Below are 26,119 nucleotides of genomic sequence, written 5' to 3'. Positions count from 1 at the left end.
CTGTGCTCCGTCAGAGTCCAACACCGCGGATCAGTGCGCACAGGCAGGCGGGGGAACACGACCCAACACCCGGATCCGGACAGGAGGACGAGCCGGTGGTGGAGCCCGCAGTATTTCGGATTATCCCTATCAGCGATGAACACCCACATCCACACCGTTAAGTAGAAGCAAACGGAGCACATACCATTACGCGTCGAGGATGAACGGGACCGCAGCGGCCACGGGATCGGCTTCCTGCCGTTTCGCCCACTATTTTGTTGTGTGTGGATTGGACACGGAGACAGGCCTGGAACCGGACGAAGGAGCAGGTAGATGTCAACAATTATAAAAGAAACAAACCAAAATCACAAATATATAACCTGTAAACGAAGGCACAGGATTCACTTATGCGTCTGAGGAGAAAAATTGGTTGTGTGCGTATTGGTGACATCCGTGGACATGTTTTGACTGGACACCACTCATTCAAAGATGTTTACAGTTTAATAAATGTCATACAAATCATTTTATACGTGTTTGATTTTGTGGAAGGAGATTTTAAACGTATCTCTGAATGTCCTGAAATGTGAAGGAACAAAAACCAGGCTTGTTTTTTTCTAATATTTTAGCCATTTGAGCACAATAGTAATCATCCATATTCCATTATGTTTGTTTTTTTTTTTTTTTTTTGCTTGATAACTGAGAAAACAATCGACTTTGGTTGTTTTTTTTTTTTGTTTTTTTTCAAATCTTCACAATAATGTCTTAGTGAAAATACACTGTAGCTTTTATTGTTTCTGCAAGTCATTCATTTGTACACCCAGGAACATAGAGAAATAGAAACACATAAGGCAACATCATCATCATCATCATCATCATCATCATCATCATATGAAGACTAAACCACAGATGGAAGTGTCAGGCATGTGTTCATGGATAACCTTAGGCGAGCAGTCAGATGACACTGTTGTGTATTGGTAATCTGTATGATGGCTGGGTTGATTTTCCTATCATATCTTCATGATCTCACACAGAGAGGTGGATCCTTTGTCTTAAAACCAAAACACTTCCATCCGAATGCAAAGGCAGTGGAGGAAGTTGGATGGCAAATGGATGCTGTAGCGTTGGTAGATGTGGGGGTTGCCACGGTGAGCACAGCTGCAGAGATGCTGCTTTGTTGGTTTATTTGTAGTGGATATAACCTCTTCTTTTCACTGTAGGTCCTACCTTTAGAAGTACAGATACAAGGTGTTGTTTTTCTCCCATGCTTATTTGTTGACACACTGCTTAGGTCAGTGAGGGTATATTTTCACCCAGCAGCACCTTGTGACGTCTGCACACGTTGTACTCCATGTTCCATTAGCGTCTTTCTGAGGACAAATAGCCATGCAGGTGTGCTTAGGTATCATAAACGTCACTTCCAAATTACAAATGTGAAAACTGTAGCTAACAATAGTCACACCCTGTGCTGATGTAGTGCATCTCCTCAGGGAAAATGTATTTGTAAGCAGACATACTAAACTCTGCCTTGTTGTTTTTTGCTTTCTTGATATATCTTTTGAATAATAGTGCAGTAGGAAGAAATATTAGAAGGAACAGTGCAAATCCCAACAGCGTCTAAAGGTACAGATTATTCGAAATAAGCAGTGGGCTCTGTGGTATCGGGCTCCCTGCGGCGAATGACAACACCGCTGGCTGGTATATTTGAGCTCCAACAATCAGCTTATGTAACAGCAGGTCATCTCATACCCTCTGCAGCATGGGGGCTCTGCTTCTGTCAAGGGATTTCAGTCCACAATGATTCTGCGCATCACTATGTTTGATAACCTCCATCCAAGCCACATCATTTTCTAGGTGCACATTAGCTTTAAGAGATGTGTGAGGTTATACAGTACAGTACAGTACGTCTTTTTGGCATGTGTGTAATTACTGAATGCCTGCCGAGAGACAATCTGCTCTTGTTGGTGTCTCAATGGATGCCACTGTGTTTTCTGCAGCCTAATCAAATTTCACATGACATTGCCTGTTGGAATGCTGAATGGCCGAGGCTTCAGCACCAGTCACAGGGGGATGAGATCAGCGAGAAAACCCCAGCTCTACATATAAGAGCCACTTGATAACGTTGAACTCACCAGAGACAGACAGGATTTTACAAGTGCTGCTTCCACGAGTCTGAATTATCTTATTTTAGGTACACAGAACTTCCTAGATATGTAGTTTTGCACTTGGTTTTGTATTCATTTTGTATTATCTTTGGATGCATTTTATTTGGTTTGTCTGACTTTATACAGTATGACTTTATAGTCAGTTGTGTATAGCTAACCATTAACGCCATTATTATTTAGAAAGGGGCAAGAAATGTAAGATTTTCTCAATCCTGCTCCTTTTCGAGCATGGGTGTGTACATGTTTGTTCACCTGATGATTATTAAATGTCTGTTGACGAAATGCACAACCATGAACAAAATAAATGAAATGAAATAATATTCTTTATTTTAGGTGAGACCCAGCAATATGTTTTCGTCCTCTGTAGGGGACAAAAGTAATAATAAAAAAAAAACACTGTCCACTGCAAAGGACCTTCCATAAAATATAAAATAAACACAATTTTTTTTTAAAAAAATTGTATCTGAAAAAAACTGTTGCATTATGCCATTTCAAATCAAGACAATTTTTTAATAAAAAGAAAGCCACAACTTTAACTTTCCTGGGTCTCAGGAGGATATGAGCCAGTTGCCACTTATCACACAGAGTTGAAAAGCATCATTTGTTGTTGTTTGTCGTCTGATTTGCCTGCAGTGAATGGTAAAGTCTGTAATACAAAGAAATAGTCATTTTTATAGTTATAGCCAAAAAGGCATTATTTCTCATCAGTCTGCACCAACTGACATTCTCTGTCATTTTAATCTCTTTGCCCTCATCTAATCGTGATGTGTATGTTAATGGTAATAGACTTAGTGAATATGACAGATGTCTGCCTTTATGGCTGTTCAATCATCCTTGATTGAGTGCTCTATTTTTTTGGAATAGAAAACCACTCAGGCCTGTAAATCTGAGTGATGAATGTCTAAACCACTGAATGAATATCAAATTCTTTTTCCTAGAGTTATACAGATAGGAGTCCTACAGCACATTGGCTCGAGTGGGCTCTCTGGGGTGTGAATGTTAATGTGGTAAAAAGGGGGAAACATGGTAATTACAGGCTAAATGAAACAGCCATTTAAGCTTTCATTTAAACTCTAACACAAACCTCCCTCCACTTGTCTGTCTCAGAAAGTGAGACTGCATTGAATGGGGTATGGTGTCTTTACAAACGTAGCGGTGGGAACTTGAGATCTGGTTTTAATTGGGTCAGCTGATGAAACTCGGTGTGACGTCGCTGCTGACGAGCTTTGTCTTGATGGTTATCTTGAAGGCCACAGCGGAAATGGCTACCATGGCAACTAGTCGTCCTTCTGAGAGCCTGGATTCCGTCTCTCAACACCGACACCAATTTGTATCATTAGCAAAGAACATTGACTCCCCCTCTCGCCACAGTAATCCATTTGCTTCTGTCTCCCACATATTACACTGACTCAGTTTAACCTGAAGTGCTCTTTTCACACTTCGCCTGCAGTGCCGTTTCCTTTTTTGGGCTTCTGTGCGTCATCCTGTAGGCAGGTGAAGTGGATGTTCCTTGCAGAATGAATTCGTCAAAGGTGGCAGCCGATAGCAGACTGTTGTGTGCTCTTCACAGGTGTTTTTTCTCCTGTAATGCACTGATGTCAGCATTGAACTCTTACTATTTAACGTGAATGGTGAAATCGGGAATACAGGAACAAGTATTGTTCAGGAACTCCCTGTACAAAGTGGATGACTAATAATAGTACCCTTTTTACCACTATCTGTTTATTACCCACTGAATCATATCTAGGGTGTATTTTTCTTATTACTGCCTGCTTCACACATGCACCACATTCTATTTAACCAGAACCAGACACAATGCAGAGAATGAGAGAGGAAATGCTTCAGCCAGACAGGACAATGCATCAAATATGTGCATATTGGGATTTTAGAACGGTATAATAGAGTTTTCATGCATTACAAATGGCTTTTTTTTTTTATGTATTATGTAGCAGCTATAACGAAATCTTCCATCTTCTCTATTCTGAGCCTTAAGTATTAAAAGTCAGTTCCTTTTAGGCCAGGTGTGTTTTCATTCTCTCTTGAAAGGCTTTTCTGCTGCAGTGTCAGGGATGAAGGGTGCTGTACTGTGTTTCCAGCCTATCCTTATGATAATGAGACGAGTTACATAACTGTTGGAAGGGCTTTTCCCTCTTTTCTGCAGAATAGCCCTTGCTGCTGACAACAGATGCATATTTTTAAGTCCGTGTCAGACAAGGTTGCTCTGTCCATCGGTTTTTGTAATGCTCTCGTCACTTTGTAGCGTCCTTTATTGTGTTCTTTCCACCTTAATATAAAATCTGATTCAGCAGTGATGTAGGTGACTGATCACTTTGGGCTAATATAAGTCTCTCTGTGTGTCTTTTGCAGGTGAAAGCTTTGAGCAGAGTCCCATTCGACGGTCCTTCAAGTCCAAAGTTTTGGTTCACTATCCTGAAAGCACAGACAGAAACCCCTTCAACAAAGATGCTATTAACATGGTGAGATGATTTACACATGAATGCTGAGCTTTAGTGTTGGTCATTTTCTCTCCAAAGTGGCTGAAAAGATAAGGAAATAACATTACAGTTGACAAAAGATGAGCTTACCACAAAATCACTGGAATAATATTGTTCTAGTAGCTTGTATGGCTTTTGGGTCTTTGCTTTGCAGAATATACTCGTCTTTTGCCCAAAACCGCTCCGTGTTCTTTGTTCTTTCTTGGAAAAGCAGGTCAAGATGATGAAAAGCAGGAGACTCAAACGAATCGGTAGCAGTCAGATGAAACAGAATTAATTTTAATGTCTTGTTTTTCACATTTCAATTTTCTGAAAACAGCCTCTAGAGACACAGCAGTTAATGTTATTTAAAGCTGTTATTTATTTATTTTATCACAGAGCATTTAGACAAGTGAATTTACCAGAAAATCCATAGAGTCATTGAGGGCAAAATTTAACGCTATATGTAACATTTATGGTAGTATGGGAAGTAGTCTGAAAAGCTTTGATGCATTACCTCAACTTTTGTTTAGTCTTTATTCTTAGTTTATTCTTTATCGAGGATCCCCATTAGCTGACACACAAACGCCAAGTTAGTCTTCCTGGGGTCCTCTTACAAAAAAAAAAAAAAGTTCCAGATGCAAAATCACAATATGCAGTTTCAGTAAAAAGAAAGGAGAAGAACAAGAAAGAAAAAAAATCTTCCCAAAATGGTAACATAAAAAGACTAAAACTGGATTTCTGCTCTATTCATGTCAGGTTTTCAGATTTTCTTTGGCACTAGTAGTGAAAACAACCCCCATGATATCACATCTACTACTGTGTTTTTTGTTGTTGTTATTGCTGTTTTGATTGAGAAACCCCTACTTATAGAAATAACATAATGTGCATTCGAGCGATTTATTTCTATTTATAATACTAAAATGTTTTTCCTCTCCTCTTGTTCTTCCTCCACATTTTTTTCTCCTCAGCTCTGTATGCCGAGGGGTCTTTCCTTCCGCACTCAAGCAGACAGACTGGATCCTCAATTCCACTCATTCACAATTGTTTTCGATGACGGTACACGTTCCTATGGCTTTGTCCATACTTTCTATGAGGAGGTGACCAGTCCTCAGATCATTACTGCCATGCAGACTCTCTACCAGATGCACCAAGTGGAGCGCCAGTCTTCATCATCTGCTTCTTCACCCTCCTCTTCTGCCTCTTCATCTGCCTCTTCACCCTCCACCTCCAGCATGGACTCCCTCGTGAGCAGCTTGGATGAATCAGACGCCGAGTCCCTGGCCGGGCTTTCTGCCTACCTCGGCTGTGCAGGTTCCTTCGATCCAGCTCGTGACACCCTGTATGTGTCCAAAGCCCTCTGCCTTCTCACCCCCCTCCCCTTTCTTCAAGCTGCTCGACAATTCCTGTCTCAGCTGCACCAGGCCGTCGCATCTCAGACTGCCCCGCCTCTTCCTCTGGAGAGCTACATCCACAACATTCTGTTCGAGGTGCCACTGCCTCCCCCGGGCAGGTCGCTGAGGTTTCATGGGGTTCAGGGGCCCATCCTGTGTCAGAGGCCCGGGCCGGGTGAGCTTCCACTGAACGAGTTCCCACTTGGAGAGGCGTTCTCCCTGCTCGGTGTGGACAACATGGTGCAACTACTCACCTGTGCACTTTTGGAGACACAAGTCCTGCTGTGCTCTCAAGGTGAGCTCCTTATTCATTCATTAGCCTAACGGAAATGACACTCAAAACAGGAAATTTTCTCAACAATCTGCTGCATTCGTTGACTATCTCATTGAAAACAATATCCAAACCAAAGCAAACACAATAGACGGAAGAGGAAGTTGTTTTTTTCGACTTTACTCTGAAGACATGTCAATTTATTAGGACTCCCACGTGATGAAAAGTGTACTTTGTACTTTGTGATTAGTCTAAATGTATCACATATGTCAAGATCTATGATGAGAAATATTCAAATATGGCAAATAATAAATATATTATAATAATATTATATTATTATATAATAATAATAATACATTTTGGTATAAAAGTGAATATAAGAAAACGTTTTCACTGTTCAGATGCAGTAATGGCCATAATGATAAGAAATGTTTTGGAAATCGATATGAATGAATGAATTCCTTACTGCACAAATTACAATGAATTTCCTATCAGCTGTTGCATCTGTTAACTAGGCTTCCATTGTGTTTGTAATACTACTGTGAACAATGAACTGACGTTATTCAGTTCAGTCAGCCGCAATTATTTTTTTCCTATAATAAATCGAAATGACCTTGTTTTTTGGTGTCCCTATTTTAGATAATTTTTTTATATTCCTTTAAAAAGATAAAGCCTCACTGAGATCAAACAACTCAGGAGTAGCACAATTCAAGCTGTCAGACAGATTTGCACAAACACTTACTGATGTCCTTTAAAAAAAATTAGAAAATGACTCATAAGATATTAAAAATATCAAACAGATATTTTCACAAATCATCAGTGTCAATCCAAGCAAGAATCAGTTAAAAATCCACAGCCAGTTTTACACAACCCTAGGTCAATACTTACATTAAAGACATCAAATGAGACCTGATTCAGGCAGAGGGAGGAGCATATTCAGTCTGGGCTTTAGGGACAGATACTATAAAAAAAAAAAGAAGTCCTGGCACTGTTGTAGTATCTTAGGGTACTTTTTGTTCTGTATAATCAATAAAGATATTTACAATGAACTCATTTTTTCTGTATTTGTAAAGTTAAGCAACTAGGGATGTAACTATTACCAGTATAACGATAAACCGCGTTAAAATTGCCAACTGTTAGTATTACCGTTTAAATTCTAATTATCACGATAACTATGTTTGATTACCACACTTTTCCGGAGAAAACACCTATGTAAAGATCTGCTTTTATGTCAAATATTTGAGTATAGTTTTATTACAATTTTAATTGTATGTACCTAATATTTGGAACCAATATGCACTTTTAAAGTCTTTGAAAAGGTTCGTTAAGCATCTTTATGTTATTTATGCAATAAATTACACACATTTTTCAAATCAGATTTTATATTTTTTTGTGTGTGTGTTTTCTGGCCTTTTATGTTGATATAGAAGGTTAAAAAGTGAAAAAAAAATAATAGGCAGTTGATATAAATGAAGTTATGCTGAAAAAAAAGATACCAAACGTGGGTATAGTAAACAATTTTTTATATAGTATATAAAGGCAAAATCAAAAGGACTGAAAAACGGCCAAAATATGCTCAGACCACTAAGGGTTAATATTTGAATTTTTCTGCCAAGTGAAAGTACATTGTACTAATTATTGTATTTCTTTGTTTTTTATTTTTTGTTTTGTTTTCAAAATACAACTTGGTTAAATTATTTCAGTGTGTGTATAAGTACTTTTTGAACATTTTGAGCACAATTTCAACAATACCGTGATATTAATGATAACTGTGATAATTTTGGTCACAGTAACCGTGATATGAAATTTTCATATCGTTACATCCCTCTAAGCAACAAATATAGAGGCTGTAACATCAGCAACATCTATGAGCTGATGAGTGCAATACTTTTAAGATGATATGAAATCAGTTAATAATAAATACATGACGCAATGCATGATATAGCCTACAGTGGCAATGTGACAGATGGAATTGTGGGTAAATACTGGAAGGCAAGCATAATTTAATGATGAAGCGATGTTCTTGGAAGTAAACTGCTGTGTTTTGTACCACATAAACAGAAATGTAGACAAGTTATTTGAATGTTGAATTAAAATATGGTGTCTCTTTATGTATCATTAATTTTTCCGGTTTTCTTCGTTTCCTCAGACTACCAGCGACTGATGACAGTGGCGGAGGGCATCACGACTTTGCTCTTCCCGTTCCAGTGGCAACACATCTACCTGCCGATCGTTTCCGCACCCATACATCACCTCCTTGATGCGCCGGTGCCGTTTATGATGGGGATCCAGCGCAGAGAAGGAGCTCAACGATCCTCCCTCCACCTACCACATGAGGTGCAGCACTAAACACATGACAGTCATAAATCAGGACGCAGACATTTCAGTAAATACAAATCATTCTTCAACCATTCGCTGTGCTCGGGTGTGCATGCGTGACAGTTTGCCCTTTGCTTCAGGCCTGATGAACAGAATCTTTGCATGTTCTCAGAGCTGCACTCGCCCCCTCCTTTTGCAAAAACTCAGTCCTTCACTTTATGCTGCATTGCTATCTCACTGAAGCGACTTTGAAGTGTCTCTGCCCCAGAAAGCAGGCAGTAGAAAGACAGCTCGAGGGGGATGAGAGCAAAAAACACAGAGCATGAGCAATGCAGAATAATGGTCCCTGCAGAATAATTACTGAGAATTCGCAGTAACCAATTATTCTTTTGGTTTGTATGTACATATACTGAATTTCCATGTATGAAATCTATGTATGTATGAAGTGAAAACATTAATGTAATTGTCACATGTGAAATTTATTAGAAATTAAAACAATGTCATGTCTTGACATATATAACTATCCCTTACAAAACATGTTGAATGTATGGATGTAAATGTTGAAATGATACATTTATTTCATATTTGTTATAAACTTCACATACCCATAGGATGTGTGCACGAGATGATTACAGCCTTATCATTCTTCAAATATAGGAGCATCTTATGTTGTCTGTTACATTTTCTTTCTCTTCCTCTGGCAGAGTTTGAGTAAGTGGCCACTTGAGTGGTCCTCCTCATTACTTATTAATATACAGAGGAAACCCTGAGTGCTTATTGTTTTCATTATTTGTAATTTATCAAATAATGAGGAAATATTCTTGTGCAGGCTCCTGAATCTATGCAAGTTAACCTAACATTTCTAACACAATAACAGGCACTACTTTTCCTTCTTTCCTCAAGCACATTTCTTTTTTGGGTTAAGAAAAGGATGAAAATATACCTCAACTAGGACATGACAACATTAACTGGGATGATGAAGCAGCGCAGACGTGACCGTCAGAGTAAAGAGGATGTAACTGTCCACTCTACATTGCATCTCCCAAGTTTCCCCTGAGGCTATAAATTGACTGTTAGAGGTCACTGTTGAAGGTTGTGTTCCTGCTGACTGCGCTGAGCCCCGCTGCAGCTTACAGAGGCAGTTTTTTGTTTTTTTTTTTACTTTTTCTGTTATTCATTGCACAGCAGCAGCTTCAGGGGCATATTTTCCACCATAGTTTTCTGTTTTTTTTTTTTCATTGTCAAATTGTTTCCCCTCTAATTACAGGTTTCCACAGTTGCAGTGATAACAGTAATCATTAGATAATCCTTACTTCACATGTTAATATCCTCAGAAATTATTACGGCAAAATGCCAAGAATCTCTTATTGAAATGTAAATCTACATCTCTGATCTTAATTGGATGTTTTGCCCTTGCTTCAGTGATGCTACAGCTCAGCTTCTTTGACCACATGAGTCTGAATATTGTGACTGGTTAAACCTATTATGATTATCTGATGCCGGAGTCTGATTGGAAATGTTTTGTGATGCTCTCTACAATAAGATGTTCTGCTCATCTCTTCCTTCTACTCAGGCAAACCTGTGTTTTGTGGACATTGACAACCACTGTGTCGAAGCCCCAGAGGACCTCCCTGTGTTTCCGGACCAAATGGAACTAATCCAAGAACTGAGCGAGATACTGGTGCGTTTCGGGATCCCTCCACAAGGGGGTGTGATCACGAAGCCCACTACCACCCCCTCCCCTCGCCTGAGCAGCCTCGTCTTGGAGGATCTGATGGAGGACAGAAGGAATGGGAACCTTGGAGGCGAGGAATTGGCCGTGTTGGAGAGGCTGCAAGCCCTGGCAAGGAGATGTGGAGGAGGAAAAATGTCAGATGGAGGGAAGACACTAGGACATGTGTTTGAGGAGGACGATGAAGAGCTGAAGGCTGCGAAGCTCAACATTCAGCTGAGGGAAGTGTTTGCGGGGAGGTTTGCTGCCATGTTTGGCAGATATGAGGAGTTTGTCATCCACAGCGCTCTTGATTTGGACTCGTGGTTGAGCAACCGAGAGGGGACATTCAGTTTTGACAAGGTACTTGAAAATATAACAGTGCGCAAATTATGGCATAGTTTGTATAAAAGTAGCAGTAGGCAGAAATCATGGTAAAAGCTCTAGAATTTCAATATACTCACCATTCTTCTGCAGCTATATTTTCTTTGTCCAAAGCAGATGTAATACTGGTCATGCACAACAGAGTCTGTGCAAAGGAGATGACAGACTTTTGACAGTGTTTGGTCATTACAGTAGTAGAAAAGAGTTTTTGGACACCCTTCAAATTTACTACAGTCTCAAATATTATCATTTCACATTTGTGGAAAAATCTTTTGTCTTTCAAAAGGTACAGCTGCATCAGACACAAACATATGCGAATGATTACTTTTGGTTATTGTTAACAAGAAAAAAATAACAAAACTCAATTCTTGACAATTTCAACATGTCATGTCCTGGATGTGTTTCAAGGGGTATTATTTTGTAGAAACATCCAGTTTTGATCTCAATAGAACAGTGCATGTGCAGAAGGAAGTATGTGGGTTTGGAGAATAACACAATACTTTGCAGAGTTCAGCGACTTAAGAGTGATTCTTAATGTAATATACCACAAATGCATGGGATGTCCAAAAGCTTTTTTCACCACTGTACTGCTACTTTACATCTTTCTAAAGCCAAGAGTAGGTTCAGGACTTTCAAGCCTCTTGGTTTATAAAACACAGTGTTTATCATAGGCCTAATACACACTGTGTGTCCTGACTTCTGATGTGATCTCTCCTGTGTGTCTATGTACAATGATATTTACAATGTTATCTCTCTGATTGTGTTTATAGTAGTGTTTGTGTTTTGTTGTTTCAGGGTTCCTTCCTCTCAATTCAGCCTGTCTCCCACTTGACCTTCTTGTCCCGCTTCTTGGAGACCTCCATGTTTTCTTCATTTGTAGATGGTAAGGTGATAGCTCGGTGGGCTGACAGGGAGCCCATGCAGCAGCTGTTTGACACCCGTTTGGAGAGAGAGCGGCTGTACGACACTGATGAAGAAGAATCCCGTACCGGCCGCTACAGGAAATGCACGTCGCTGTTTGAGTCAGGTAATGTGAAAGAGTACACATAGAGAAGAGAATAAAATAAACTGCACTGCTATTTTATCACACATATTGCTGCAAGATAAATTGTTGATTCTTATCAGCTGAAAGATGAAATAGAGACATCTGTGTTATTTTTGGATGTTTTGTTAGATTCCTCAGCATTTAGATATTACTTGATTGACTAAAAAGTAAATAAAGTGGATGCCAGACTCTGCACAGACATCATTCTGTGGGGGAAAAGTAACAGGCTTCAGTGCACAAGCATTGGAAAAATCCCTGTTTTGGAGTGAAAGGGAATTTTATGTAAGACTGCACAGATATGAGGGAGAAGGTTCTCAGATTTGCATGCATTTACACCTTGTTTCAAAATGCATTCTCATTATCTCTACTGTGCTTGCACTGTGATAAGATGTCAGCAGGAAAAGGCAGAAGGAGTTGACCTTTTATCTTATTGAGCAGATTTTTTCTGAAGAACAGGATCATACTACACAGATTGTTTTTACACTTGGCTCCTATTGCAATTCCTGAGAGATTTAGGGCACTGACATGTAATTTTCCTCCCAGATAATGCATCTAGATCAAGTCTAGTTCATGGATGTTGCTCTGTTAAGTTCAGTCATGTTATCAGTAAAATGACTAATGCTTCATTGTATTTTAGTCTGGATAGTTTCCCTTATAATCTCCTTATAGCTGACAAATGGTATAATGGAAATGTCTATATCATTGCTGATTCATTATGGCTCAGGTCATCTATAGTAAATATCTACACTGGATTTTTATGTTTCCTTTATGTGTTTGTCTCTCCAGCCCAGGCCATTGAGCACAGGCTAGTGAAGGCTGACCACACGGCCATACACCCCCACCTGCTGGACATGAGAATTGGCCAGGGTCGCCACCAGCCCGGCTACTTCCCCAAACTGCAGGCTGATGTGTTGGCACACGGACAAAACACCAACAAGTGAGACTGTTTTCTATTGTCTTCCAGTTTAAATAAATGAGATATTAATAATAAATGGCTCTCTGTGAAACACAGAAAACAGCTGCACACACACATTGCTTTACATTTACAGTCACGGAAAAAAATATTAGACCATCAAAAGTCATCAAAAATAATGGTTATGCAATCAAGTACTAACTCCTGTGTGAATCATGTGACTAAAACATATAGAAAAGAAAACATGGAATGCCTAAAAGCACTGTTTTGGCAGTACGATGCCACAGCTATTGATGCAAGAACTTAAGTGAGTTTGGTTATTATCAAGAAAACCATGGAAAATGACAAGATATCAGCTCTGAAATTAAACTCTTATGAACTATTTTTGTTGTTATCATTATATTTGTCCAAACAAATGTACCTTTAGTTGTACCTGGCATTAAAATGAAGAAGAAATTGAAGAAAACAAGGTCTAATAATTTTTTCGACTTCTGTAATTTTACTGTGCTGTTTGTGTGAACAGGTGGTCGAGTCGTGTAACAGCATCACGCAGAAGTGATCCCAAAAAATCAACAGTTACCGAACACTCCGTAGACTCTGAACAGACACAGGTAATTTCTTTAGTAATGTTATATAGATACAATCACACGTGTAAATATTGCAATGTCCAATTTATTAACTCCTTTTTGCCCAATAGAAGCACACGTATTCAAGGAAAAATCTTCGCCAGTCCAAGCTCCTTGACCCGTCACCTCAAGCCATCACGCAGACTCATCGAGAGTTTGTTGACGGGCTGCTGAGCGAGTGTCGTCTGAAGGTCAGATTTTTCCCTGAGTGGAATCTGCTGTTACTGGTTTCTGAAATCATTGTCCAGTCCTAAAAAAATGTCCCTTGGCTCTGCAGACTAAACGGATGTTGATGGAGCGAATGGGGAAGGAAAGTGTGGAACTCGGTCAGGGAGAAGCCAACATTACAGGCCTGCAGGAAAACACCCTGATCCACGGGCTGTGTGACCTACTGGAAAGAACCTGGGGCCACGGTCTGCAGCTAAAACAGGTCAGACACACACACACAAGTATGAGTTAACATGCCTTACAGATCTGATGACCTGTGATAACAGCTGGAACTGTCTGTCCCCATGTAAACAAGTTCACATCTCACACATGAGCACACAGATGTGGATTACAAACAGGTTGAATTAATGATGGACTTGTATCATCTGCTTATTTCGGACAGGGGAAGTCTGCTCTGTGGTCCCATCTGCTTCATTACCAGGCGGCCCAGGGGAAAACAGAAGCACCAGCAGAGTGTCCAGGTCAGAGCACAAACCGGACCGTTACGATGTTCTTTTACAAAACACTGACTTAAGAATCAGTAATCATTCTCCTTCAACTCGTTCTCTGTTTAGGTTTGGATCAGAGAACATTTGATGATGGTACTCTGCTTCTGAGAGGATCCCTTATACAGGATATGAGGTAATGAGAGCAAATATGCCCATGGTGATGTGTATGTGCATAGATGGAGAGAGTAATGTGATAGGGACTGTGTTTTTATTACCTCCACTAAGGAACGGCGGAGGTTATGTTTTCATCGGGGTTTGTCTGTTCATTTGTTTGTCTGTTAGCAAGATAACTCAAAAAGTTATGGATGGATTTGGATGAAATTTTCAGGAAGTGTTGATACTGGCAAAAGGAACACATGATTAAATTTTGGTGGTGTTTGGGTGGTAGGGGGACACGACACACACACTGATCTGCCTTGGCGGAGGTCTGCGTTCTCCGAGTGCTCTTCTAGTTTTCTCTGCAACCAAAACATTGCACTATTTGACAACAGACAAGCCAACTGGAAGCACAATGTAGGGACAAATGAGGAAAAAATCATGGAGGTTCTTCCATGACTCCATTCATGCATTTAAAAGAGTGGAGGTCATACACCAAGAAATAAAGTAACATTCTCAAAACAAAAGAAGAAAGAAAGAAAAAAACACATTTATTGTTTGTTGACCTGGTTGGTTCCAGATACAAGTATAAGTCTACTTTTCTAAATCAAATAAGCATTTAATTCCTGTCATACAGTGTGATATTTGTGAGAACTTCTCTCTAACAGCTCATGTTGTTTTTCCAGATTTATTCAGGCCATGAGTGAGGGTCTGTCTGAGGTGGGTCAGGCCCGGGCATGGATTCATCTGGCTTTAGAAAAGAAAATGCTATCCCAGCACCTTAAAGAACTGCTAACAAACCAGGAACTACTCAGGTAAAAACTATTTCCTTATCTTTGGCCTTTTTGGATTTTACTTGCCTTCATAACTTTGACTGATATAGATTTATTTCTGTTCATGTGTCCTGACAGACAGCTGTATAAACCCCATGCGTTCCTGCTCTGTGAGGAGGAAAGGGAGCAGTTTTTGTTCCACCTTCTCTCTCTGAACACTGTGGACTACCTCTGCTTTACTCGAGTGTTCACCTCCATCAGTGAGTCATCAGCTTAAAGCAAACAGCAAACTAGAGTCATTTATTGTCTCAATTGTATTGGCTCTGAAGACAGTCTGTCCTCCTGGTTATATTCATGTCACTCATCTCTGCATTGGAACCACATTTGCTTGAATTCTGTGGAGTATCCTGTGGAGTATAAGCTATTTGTACAAATGTGCTTGAAACAGATGAATCACATGTTTGCTCTCGGTCCCCTTTGTCTCCTCAGGTATTCCATACCGTGTTGTTATAATACCCATGAAGAAGCTGAGTATTGCCATGGCGACAGTTAACCCATGGGTGTGTTTGTCAGGAGAACTTGGTGATTCAGGAGTTCGACAAATCCCCAAGAACACACAGGAGATTTTTTTCCAGGTTTGTAAGTTTAATATGCAAACAAAAGAGCGACAGACATCACATATAGAGCTTCGCTTATTTACAAATTGCTTTCTTCCTGTAGTGCAAGAACCTCGGCAGGCTCAGCACTCTGCAGCTCGGACAGGAGAACTCTGGCTTGTTGGCCAAGTGTCTGATTGACTGTGTGATGGTGTACAATGAGATCACTGGACACACCTACAAGTAAGGGTGATTCTATGGCTTTAATGTCATCACTAAACTCTTTAAGCCACCACATATCGTATTGTGATATGTAGTTTTGATATTCCAAACTATAAAGGGGAGGGGGAAGTTACATATTACAACACACTTCATGGCTGCCAAAACCACCAACAAAACAATACTTTTTTCCAGACTGTATCATTCACTAAAGTATAAATCTCCTTATTTACACACATCTGTATTATGGTCTTATCAAGTTTTCGTCCTCCAACTAAAGCTCATAGCTGCCACTGTGTCTTATAATCTTTACATTCTGCATCAGCTGATAGTTTACATTATAGCTCTGTTAGCTTAGCTCTGTTTTTAGACAGAAAACAGCCACAGTAAAACCACAAATCACATCTGTTTTCCGTCCGGATTGTATTGGCAATAACTGCACTAAAGATCTGTTTGGAATCATTCAAATGAAGTCAAAACTGTTACTTTTTTCTTAACTGTGTATCAACAGACAACTTTGCAAAGATAATAACATCACATAATAACTTTATACCTTCATAAGCCTCATAATCAAACTCATTTGTGTAGAAGAAATGCTGCAATTTTAGTATCAAACTCCATTCTTTTCATTTAGAACTGTGTCCAGTGGTGAAAATAACAACAGTGTTTCTAGCTTTTATCACTTTTGTTACTGTCTTTGACACTTAAAGTGGTTTCTTAGTGGTGCTCATCTTTAGCTTTCTTTTTAGCCTAGCTTTCTTTCTTAGACAAAAGCTTTCTTAGCTTTAGTCAAAGACCCTGTGGTGTTAGCTTTCCTCACCATTGGAAAACTAAAAATGTGTATTCATTTGAGGACAACTGGTCAGATGGTGAAAATGTGTTCAAAATGCAATAACATGTTAATGATCCCAACTGTCACATTAGATCAGATTAGATATACTTTATATCTCCCAACAAGAGACATTTGTTTTGCAGGACAAACACAGTGATATCATTCATTGAGTCACGTTGTTCATCCTAGAGTTCAATAGTTTTGTCGCCAAAGGAATGAAAAACTTCTTGTGTTGTATCAAAACATTGACCAGATGGGCGTAGATTACACCCTGGATAGAACATGTGAGATGGCTCCAGAGTCATTTTCCCTTCCATTTGGAAAACTGTTTTATTCAATATGGACTGAAAAGAAGGATGAGCAGTCACACAAACCACCTTTATTACTGGATAAGTGTCAGATGAGTTAACCAAGGAATGAAAGGAAGATAAAACATTCAGGCCACTCCAGAAAGCCAAAGCCAAAGAGGAAGTACATTTTTTTTGGTGTAACTTTTGCCACAGGTTATCTGCATGCACATCCCATAATATGCTTTTATCAGTTAATATCAAGCATCTGAGCTTTCTTGAATGTTCCCTTATAAACTCTATCAGTTGTATTAAAAATATACCAAACCACCAGTGTGATGCTTTAGGTTATGTAGAAAAAGAAACTCTGCATATTAATAATAATAACTGGTTACAAAAGATACTGAGGAAATGTGTCAGAGAGTGACAGAATACTGTATATGTTAAAAAAAAAAAAAAAAAAAAAAAAAAAAAAAAAAGGAAAATGTCTGACCCAAAGGTCCAAACTGAACTGGAGCAAAAGGCCAAAGGAGGCAGAAAAATCTGTTCGTAGATTTTTTTTTCCCTGATTGATTTAATACTTAAACTACTCTCATGCCATGTGTTTCATATGCTGCTTATTTATATGTATGTTTGTTTCTGTCTTGACTGTAACCTGTTAATTGTGTTGCTGCCTTTTCCCCATTTTGGCGAGAATGTTCGTGTAAAAATGGTTTTTAATCTCAGTGACTCTATTCTAATAAAATATGCAGAACCGGTACACAATATGAGTAACTGCATTTAGTTACCTTTACCATTTAATTAGAGGATAATCCAAATACTGCAACAGTCCTAAAATCAGTAATTACATACAATGATTACTTTTTAAATTGTTTTGAAATATGAAAGTATTTCACTCAAAAGCAAAGTTAGAGTTCACAATAGGTGATACTCAATTAAACAGTGCACTTAAATTATTATTTATTATATTTTATTTTTTATTTTATTTATTTTTTTATTTTAAGGCAGAAAAAAAATTCTGATGCCATTTTTTTAAAAAGAAGATCTGCAGCAAAGCAATAAAAAACTAAGTGAAGCTGTAAATTAACTTTTATTTGTGGATTCACTCTTATTGCTGTGGAAAATAAAAAGTCACGGACAAAGTGGGAACAAGTGTTGATAGATAGAAAACATGACAATTTACATTTAACAGCATGTGGTCTGGCATCTGGTGTGAAATACAGTACATTTAAAATTAACCATCTAACACTGTCCATATTTTGGCCTGTAATTTTGACTAAATGTTGGATGAAATAAACACTTGCTTCTTCCTCTTTCCTCTCAGGTTCCCATGTGGTCGCTGGCTGGGGAAAGGCGTGGGCGATGGCAGTTTGGAAAGAGTTCTGATTGGCCAGCTGGTGTCACCTGGTGGAGAGGAGGATGCTGGCAGGTGGACAGGGACGCCTCCAGAACTGGCCTCTCCTTCTCAGAGCGTGATGACAGTACTGGGATCGCTTGGCAGCCGAAGCAGTACGTCCTAACAAAGAGCGCATTCTTTCGTACAATAACTGACCTACTTGTTTGTAAATCACCACAATAACAGATTCTTCTCGCAGATCACCTTTCCATTTTGTCCCCGTTCTCACCCCTGGTATTTGTCATCAGTCATTTTCGTGTTCCTTTTTGTGACTTCTTTCTTTCTTTCTTTTTCTCTTTGTCAGGAGTGCAGTCTGTTGAAGTACATGAGGACATGAGGGAGGCGGCGAATAACCTTGTTAAACACTTTCATAAGCCAGAACAAGAGGTTTGTGACTTTAATAATGATTGTGTCCCTTCTGCTGAGCTCCTGCATTCATTTAACCTCTTGGCTCATACTGTGTTTTGTGATTTTAAATGCAAGATGAATAGTTACAAAAAAAAACAACAACAAAAAAAACGTTGTAACATAGAGGTGAAATAAATAATCAGCTGCTCGAACAGTGATTTTAGTTTGTTGCTGTATCTTATAATTATAATCACATTATGCTAAAATGAGGAAAAAATGGTTGCATAGAAAAGTATCTGCAGTGTTAGACTGTCAGCCTCTTGATTGTGTTATTTTTATCTCCGATCATGGTTCATTACCCCGGCTTTTCAAGCAGGGGCCTCATTGGTGTCTCATATGTACCAGACTGGCACAGCTGACCTCTACAGGGCGTTTATTTTATTGTACCTATCACTTTATAAAAGGACAGACACCTCTTAACGACCTCACAAGCTTTCATTTACAGTGTAAATGTCTGTTTGGCTCTAAGTTTTAATAAATAAAGGAGCTTTTCTAAAGCTGATAGAACAAACTGTTTATTGTTGTGCAGAATGTTGACGTTGCAGTGTCTTCTTTCACTTGTTTGAGGAGATTTACTAAAGCTGTAAGATGATCTTTTCACTCAATGCGCCTGTTAACTCCTAGTCTTATTTCCATCTTCCCAGAGGGGAAACCTGACAGTCTTGTTATGTGGCGAAGGAGGCCTGGTGCTTTCTTTGGAGAAGTTCCTCCTCCATGGATTCAGATCTAATCGTCTTTTCCAGAGGAACGTGTTTGTTTGGGACTTTGTGGGTGAGTGTTTAATCTGATGAACATTAAAAACGCAATTTCTGTGTCCTGTCTCCATCTAGTGGCTGCAAAAGTGAAGTTCTCACCTCAAAATGCTTCCCATAACAACAGTGTTTGTATTTTGGAACCAGATTTTACCTTTCTAATACATCGTACCAACTGTGTCCCACAGAGAAGGCAGTGTCTTCCATGGAGACGGCTGATCAGATGGGCGACCTGCATGGATCCACACACACAAAGGGTCCACCGTGTGATTCATTGTGCCATTATGTCAATGCCATCAATGCCTCGCCTCGAAACATTGGAAAAGAGGGCAAGTTCCAGCTGTTTGTCTGCCTGGGAATTAGGTGAGCAGTTATCTTAAAAAACAAACAAACAAAAAAAAACAACAACTCAAGGACAGATTATCCAAACAATACCTCTGTCTAGATGCCCTCAAGGAAACAGTCCTCACAGGCAATAGCTCATATGAAGTATATCTGTGCACAGGATACAATCCTTTATATAGGTTTTGTTTATAAGATTGTAATATCATCTCTGTAGCTTAACAAAAGAATTTGGGTGTAGAAGCTAAACATATGAAGTAAACTTTATTCCTTTACATAGACCTTACATACAAAACATCAGCCCAGTGTACTTAAGAGAACAAAATAAAAAAGAAAAAAAAACAGCAAAAGGCTTTGCAAGACTGAAATGTTAACAAATTAACTTGGATGTTAAAAAAAATAGACAGTGAAAACCCCCTAAATCAAATCAAAGTTTGCAATTTGATGATTAGCCCTTTAAGACCTAAACATATTTTTGTGGTGACCTTTTAACCTCTTTCATCCATATATGTTCTAATATTTTCATTTTCATTTTCCAATTTCCGATGCAAATCAAATTTCACATTTCACATTTAATTTACTTATCATGTAGATGTTCATAAAAACCCAGAGTAAATTCATGTGGTCTAATAAATTTGTGATGCATGGTATGTCTTGTGGTTTCTTTTGAAAAGTCTAGTTCCTCTCATCTTCAGACAGATGACTTTAAAGCCAGGGTCATAATGGCTGAAGGCTGATGCCCATGCATTTTTGTTAAAGTCCTTGGGAAGAAGCCAGCGGAGGATCTGAGGCATCTGTTAGGAACATGTCTGAGAAACTGGCTTTCACCAATGTTCAGTGATTTATAAGCCATTTAAAGAAGTCTTAAAATCAGCTCCAAAAGTACTTTTTCAATGTCAGTGATAAGATATAGATAGTATTTCTATAGCTTAACAGAGAAATAAGATGAAAGCTATGTACGATATGTGTTTTTTTCTGTTTTTGGCTGTTAGTGTGGGTTTTGTCTTTGTCCATAGAGTTGATACATGTTTCAGTATAAACTCCACAAGTTTGGTTTCTTATTTTCTGTCATTTACTGATAATCACTTTGTTCTGATACAAGGCAGCATAAAAATAACTTAACTCTTTTACTATGATAACATTTAATGGTCAGAAAAGCTGTTCTCCGCTATTAACTATGTTTTCAGGCACCTTTTTAAGCATTTCAACCAATCACAATTTGCTCAGACTATGCCTAACCAAATAAAACTACAATTCTACACATTAACCATGGCAACTTTTCCAAAACTGTTAATAATACAGGCCATAAACATTATTTGAGTGTTATTAGACAATTAAATGCAACTTTTTGTTCAATTCTTTAAAATATTGAAGATATAATGTGTGCTTTCTTTTTTTTTTTTTTTTCTTTAACCCTTTAATGCATACTGGTCACTGCAGTGGACAGCTATTCTACAGCGGTTCTTTTGTATATTCATAGATTTTGTTGTTTTAATTCCATATCAGCCAATACAGTGGACACTTACGCATCATCCTATACACTGCAGTTTATACCGTTATTGTAAATTTGTGTTCTTGATAAACCTAATCTGCAGTGACATGTTTAAGTGCAAAAAATTGCTTGATATTGTTATTAGATTGTAATTAACAGGGGGGGGGGGTTTAACAAAAAGGTGGGTTTTTGGCATATTATCTCCATGAAGTGAGTAATAACTAGTATTAGAGTATGTTAAAATGTGACAAAACATCAGATTACTAGCATTAAACATGTTTTTATTGTAAAGGTTTCACACAGTATATCAGTAAATACATGTTTCTTTGCTTCAAAAAAAAAAAAAAAAGCATGGTGTCCAGCTGAGTGGACATTCTTGCAACTCCATGAAAAATCGGTTCATAAATGTTGTTTTCCAACTGCATTGTTTTTAATGCCTAAAGAGGAATAAAAACACTCACAAAAAAAATCTTGATTAAAGTTTTCATAATTCATGCATGAACGGGTTAGGTTAGGTTAGGTTAGGTTAGGTTAGGTTAGGTTAGGTTAGGTTAGGTTAGGTTAGTTTATTTCAGACACAGACATAATACAAAACATATGGAACAAAAATAATAATAATAATAAACAATACACAAATAAAAAACAAACAATAGATAAATAATAATAATAATGATAAACAATACACAAAAAATCAAATAATAGAAAAAAAAGAACAACTGTTGTGCCTGAAAGGTTAAACAAGTATTTCCATTTTATTCTACTTTATTCTCCATTCCATTCCATTTCAAAGGCCAATATTATCTACTTTTCTTGCACTGCATTTATATTACACTTTTTACTTAAAAATACATAGTATGAAGCAGTAGTGAACAAAATATGTAAAATTAACTCTATATCAATAAATTACAGCAATAAAATGTTCTTACACATCACACATTAGTGTAGTCACATTAGTGACAAAAATAAAATACTATTACTCTGTATGATAATGAGACACTCACACACGAGTGTATATTAAGTACATTCTGCTTATAATCCTTCATTGAACTAACATGTTTATTGTATTGTTTTTTTCTTCTTTTTTGCATTTATTTATATATGTATATTAAAGGTATATTATATACATACACCTCAAACATACACACCAAGTGCATAAGCCAAATTAAAAACAGACAAATATGTCTTTTAAGATTGGTTCAAAATTAACTTTTCAAGTAGTAAAGGACTAAATTCAAAACCCAGATTATAATGATAGCTCCTCTAGATGTGAAAGCAAAGGCCTCCATAATTCAACGAAACAAAAATTTCTTCCTTACCATATTCTGAAAATGTCAATCAATTTCTAAAAGAAGACATTTGTAAGGTGGTCTATAAACATCCTTAAAGGCTCGAAGCGATTCATTTTTCCTTTGAGTAAGCATACATTTTCTCACAAAATATGATACAATTACAAAAAAGTCTACATATTTTATTATCCATATGATGGCCAGGCATATCATTCAATAAATAAATAAAATAAGGGTTCAAGTCTAACTCTAATTCTAATGCTGACTTGATAAATCATATAATGTGATCCAGAAATGTTTTAGTCATTTATAGCGCCAAAATAAGAGCATAAATGTTCCGTCTTCTGTTTGACAAATGTGTTTTTTCTTGTACTTTGTCAGTTTTAAGATCTTTAAGCCTGCATCAGAATACAACTGAATTCACCAAAACTTAGTCAATAATACTCAAAACTCTGTTCAATTCCAATACTCATTTACTGGAATATTATTATTATTATCGACCTGTCTTCCTGCAGGGACAGACACCTCCCTCAGTGGCTCCCCCTGTTATTAGATTGTAATTAACAGGGGGGGGGGGTTTAACAAAAAGGTGGGTTTTTGGCATATTATCTCCATGAAGTGAGTAATAACTAGTATTAGAGTATGTTAAAATGTGACAAAACATCAGATTACTAGCATTAAACATGTTTTTATTGTAAAGGTTTCACACAGTATATCAGTAAATACATGTTTCTTTGCTTCAAAAAAAAAAAAAAAAGCATGGTGTCCAGCTGAGTGGACATTCTTGCAACTCCATGAAAAATCGGTTCATAAATGTTGTTTTCCAACTGCATTGTTTTTAATGCCTAAAGAGGAATAAAAACACTCACAAAAAAAATCTTGATTAAAGTTTTCATAATTCATGCATGAACGGGTTAGGTTAGGTTAGGTTAGGTTAGGTTAGGTTAGGTTAGGTTAGGTTAGGTTAGGTTAGGTTAGTTTATTTCAGACACAGACATAATACAAAACATATGGAACAAAAATAAAAATAATAATAATAATAAACAATACACAAATAAAAAACAAACAATAGATAAATAATAATAATAATGATAAACAATACACAAAAAATCAAATAATAGAAAAAAAAGAACAACTGTTGTGCCTGAAAGGTTAAACAAGTATTTCCATTTTATTCTACTTTATTCTCCATTCCATTCCATTTCAAAGGCCAATATTATCTACTTTTCTTGCACTGCATTTATATTACACTTTTTACTTAAAAATACATAGTATGAAGCAGTAGTGAACAAAATATGTAAAATTAACTCTATATCAATAAATTACAGCAATAAAATGTTCTTACACATCACACATTAGTATAGTCACATTAGTGACAAAAATAAAATACTATTACTCTGTATGATAATGAGACACTCACACACGAGTGTATATTAAGTACATTCTGCTTATAATCCTTCATTGAACTAACATGTTTATTGTATTGTTTTTTTCTTCTTTTTTGCATTTATTTATATATGTATATTAAAGGTATATTATATACATACACCTCAAACATACACACCAAGTGCATAAGCCAAATTAAAAACAGACAAATATGTCTTTTAAGATTGGTTCAAAATTAACTTTTCAAGTAGTAAAGGACTAAATTCAAAACCCAGATTATAATGATAGCTCCTCTAGATGTGAAAGCAAAGGCCTCCATAATTCAACGAAACAAAAATTTCTTCCTTACCATATTCTGAAAATGTCAATCAATTTCTAAAAGAAGACATTTGTAAGGTGGTCTATAAACATCCTTAAAGGCTCGAAGCGATTCATTTTTCCTTTGAGTAAGCATACATTTTCTCACAAAATATGATACAATTACAAAAAAGTCTACATATTTTATTATCCATATGATGGCCAGGCATATCATTCAATAAATAAATAAAAATAAGGGTTCAAGTCTAACTCTAATTCTAATGCTGACTTGATAAATCATATAATGTGATCCAGAAATGTTTTAGTCATTTATAGCGCCAAAATAAGAGCATAAATGTTCCGTCTTCTGTTTGACAAATGTGTTTTTTCTTGTACTTTGTCAGTTTTAAGATCTTTAAGCCTGCATCAGAATACAACTGAATTCACCAAAACTTAGTCAATAATACTCAAAACTCTGTTCAATTCCAATACTCATTTACTGGAATATTATTATTATTATCGACCTGTCTTCCTGCAGGGACAGACACCTCCCTCAGTGGCTCCCCCTGCTGGCAGAGTGTCCTCTGACTGCACGGACTTATGAGGACAGTGCTCTGCTTCGAGACCGGGCTGCGGTTCACTCCCTGTGCCGCATCTTGCACACGCTTCATGAGTTCACCATTACTCTGGAAGCAGCACTGGTGAAAGGGATCGAACTCTGACACTGACGGAGAATCACACCAGCCCTCTGCTCTGTAACCTGCTGAAGAAACGCTTAACGGGTCCACGAGAGAGAAAAAGAACTCCACGTATCTCCAGCTACTCATATGTATGACATATGAGAAGGACATTGGACTAGATGAAGTCACTGGAAGACAAATGGAAACCTAATCTGTAAACATTTCTGCCTTGTTTGCTGATGTACAGTAAATGTCATATATACTATATTTGCTTCAGGAAATAGTTTAATTTTTCCTATGCTTGTTTACACTGTGAAATTTCCTCCAGGAGAAATAGAGACTCATTCATAACCTCACATCTACAGTAGACATTTTCACAACTTACCCCATTTACTGTACCTGATATTAGGACAGCTATAACCCTCCTCCTACTGCTGTATTGCTTGCACTTGAACTTTAAACTAAGCACATGCATGGCCAAAATCTGTTTGTTTTATGTATGTCTCAGTGTGCTGTGATCTGAAATATCAGGACTCAGGCCTTACTTTATAAACATGTTTTTCTTGACTATATAGATATAACCATTGGATATCTCGGTTAATATACAAAAGAAAGATCATGTTCCCCCTCTATAATATGTCATAAGTGTTAACTCATTATGCTCTTGTTATACTGTGTATTCTCTGTCCTGTTTCTCTGTTTACTTCAGTTTGAGGTCACGTTCTGCAAAGAGTTGTGCTCGTGAAATTCTCAGTTGGTAAAACAACCAAACTGGTGGCCTAATTGTGTCACTTCCAATAGTCTTTGTCACTGTCTGAGTGCTTTCTGCCCTCTTTCATTGTAAATATTTGCTTTATTAGATCTTTGATAGAATTGTGCCCATCCGTTAATATGGTGCAATAGAGTGTGGCATATTTTCTGTACAAATGCATCTTATTTGTGTCGTATAAAATGGTAGATTTCACCTCGGCCACACTCGACTACTTATGTGAATAATAGTCATGCTGTTTGTTTATAAGCTGTTCTTTTGTCTTTGTCATATTGAGACAATGTATAGAGCACAGGTTCCTTCAAAAGCTTGATATTATGTTGATGTTGTATTTTATTTAACAGTTGAAGATGTAAAAAAAAAAAAAAAAGAAACCGTCTCCTGCACTGTCCTGCAAGCACTATGTAACCCACGATGACCAAGCCTCTATTATCTTTCAAATACAGATTAGACAAAGCAATAATGAATTGTTATTTATGAAATGTGTTGTCAGATTAAAGGTAATTAATATTGA

At 37.5% G+C, this 26,119-nt stretch overlaps 1 protein-coding gene across 1 annotated transcript; it reads left to right on the top strand.

The window, feature by feature from the left end:
- LOC115420769 (DENN domain-containing protein 5B-like) lies at nucleotides 1-26,119 on the top strand. The gene is made up of 21 exons (XM_030136279.1): nucleotides 1-308; nucleotides 4,509-4,618; nucleotides 5,587-6,304; nucleotides 8,430-8,617; nucleotides 10,173-10,673; nucleotides 11,490-11,721; nucleotides 12,526-12,676; nucleotides 13,176-13,263; nucleotides 13,350-13,469; nucleotides 13,556-13,708; nucleotides 13,889-13,967; nucleotides 14,061-14,127; nucleotides 14,777-14,905; nucleotides 15,002-15,123; nucleotides 15,353-15,498; nucleotides 15,584-15,702; nucleotides 18,122-18,306; nucleotides 18,498-18,580; nucleotides 19,246-19,372; nucleotides 19,542-19,716; nucleotides 24,695-26,119. The coding sequence occupies exons 1-21, from the start codon at nucleotides 200-202 to the stop codon at nucleotides 24,876-24,878; spliced, it is 3,786 nt and encodes a 1,261-aa protein (XP_029992139.1). The 5' UTR covers nucleotides 1-199; the 3' UTR covers nucleotides 24,879-26,119.

This window comes from Sphaeramia orbicularis, chromosome 6 (genome assembly GCF_902148855.1).
Source record: "Sphaeramia orbicularis chromosome 6, fSphaOr1.1, whole genome shotgun sequence".
NCBI lineage: Eukaryota > Metazoa > Chordata > Actinopteri > Kurtiformes > Apogonidae > Sphaeramia > Sphaeramia orbicularis.
Note: the sequence above shows the minus strand (reverse complement) of the source record. Positions and strands in the feature narration are given on the sequence as shown.

Excerpts from the sequence above, each read along its gene's own strand:
- LOC115420769 (XM_030136279.1), top strand. The coding sequence starts at position 200 with ATGAACGGGACCGCAGCGGCCACGGGATCGGCTTCCTGCCGTTTCGCC. Across the intron at positions 10,674-11,489 it reads GGACATTCAGTTTTGACAAG|GGTTCCTTCCTCTCAATTCA; the intron begins GTACTTGAAAAT and ends TTGTTGTTTCAG. Across the intron at positions 15,499-15,583 it reads CACAGGAGATTTTTTTCCAG|TGCAAGAACCTCGGCAGGCT; the intron begins GTTTGTAAGTTT and ends TTCTTCCTGTAG.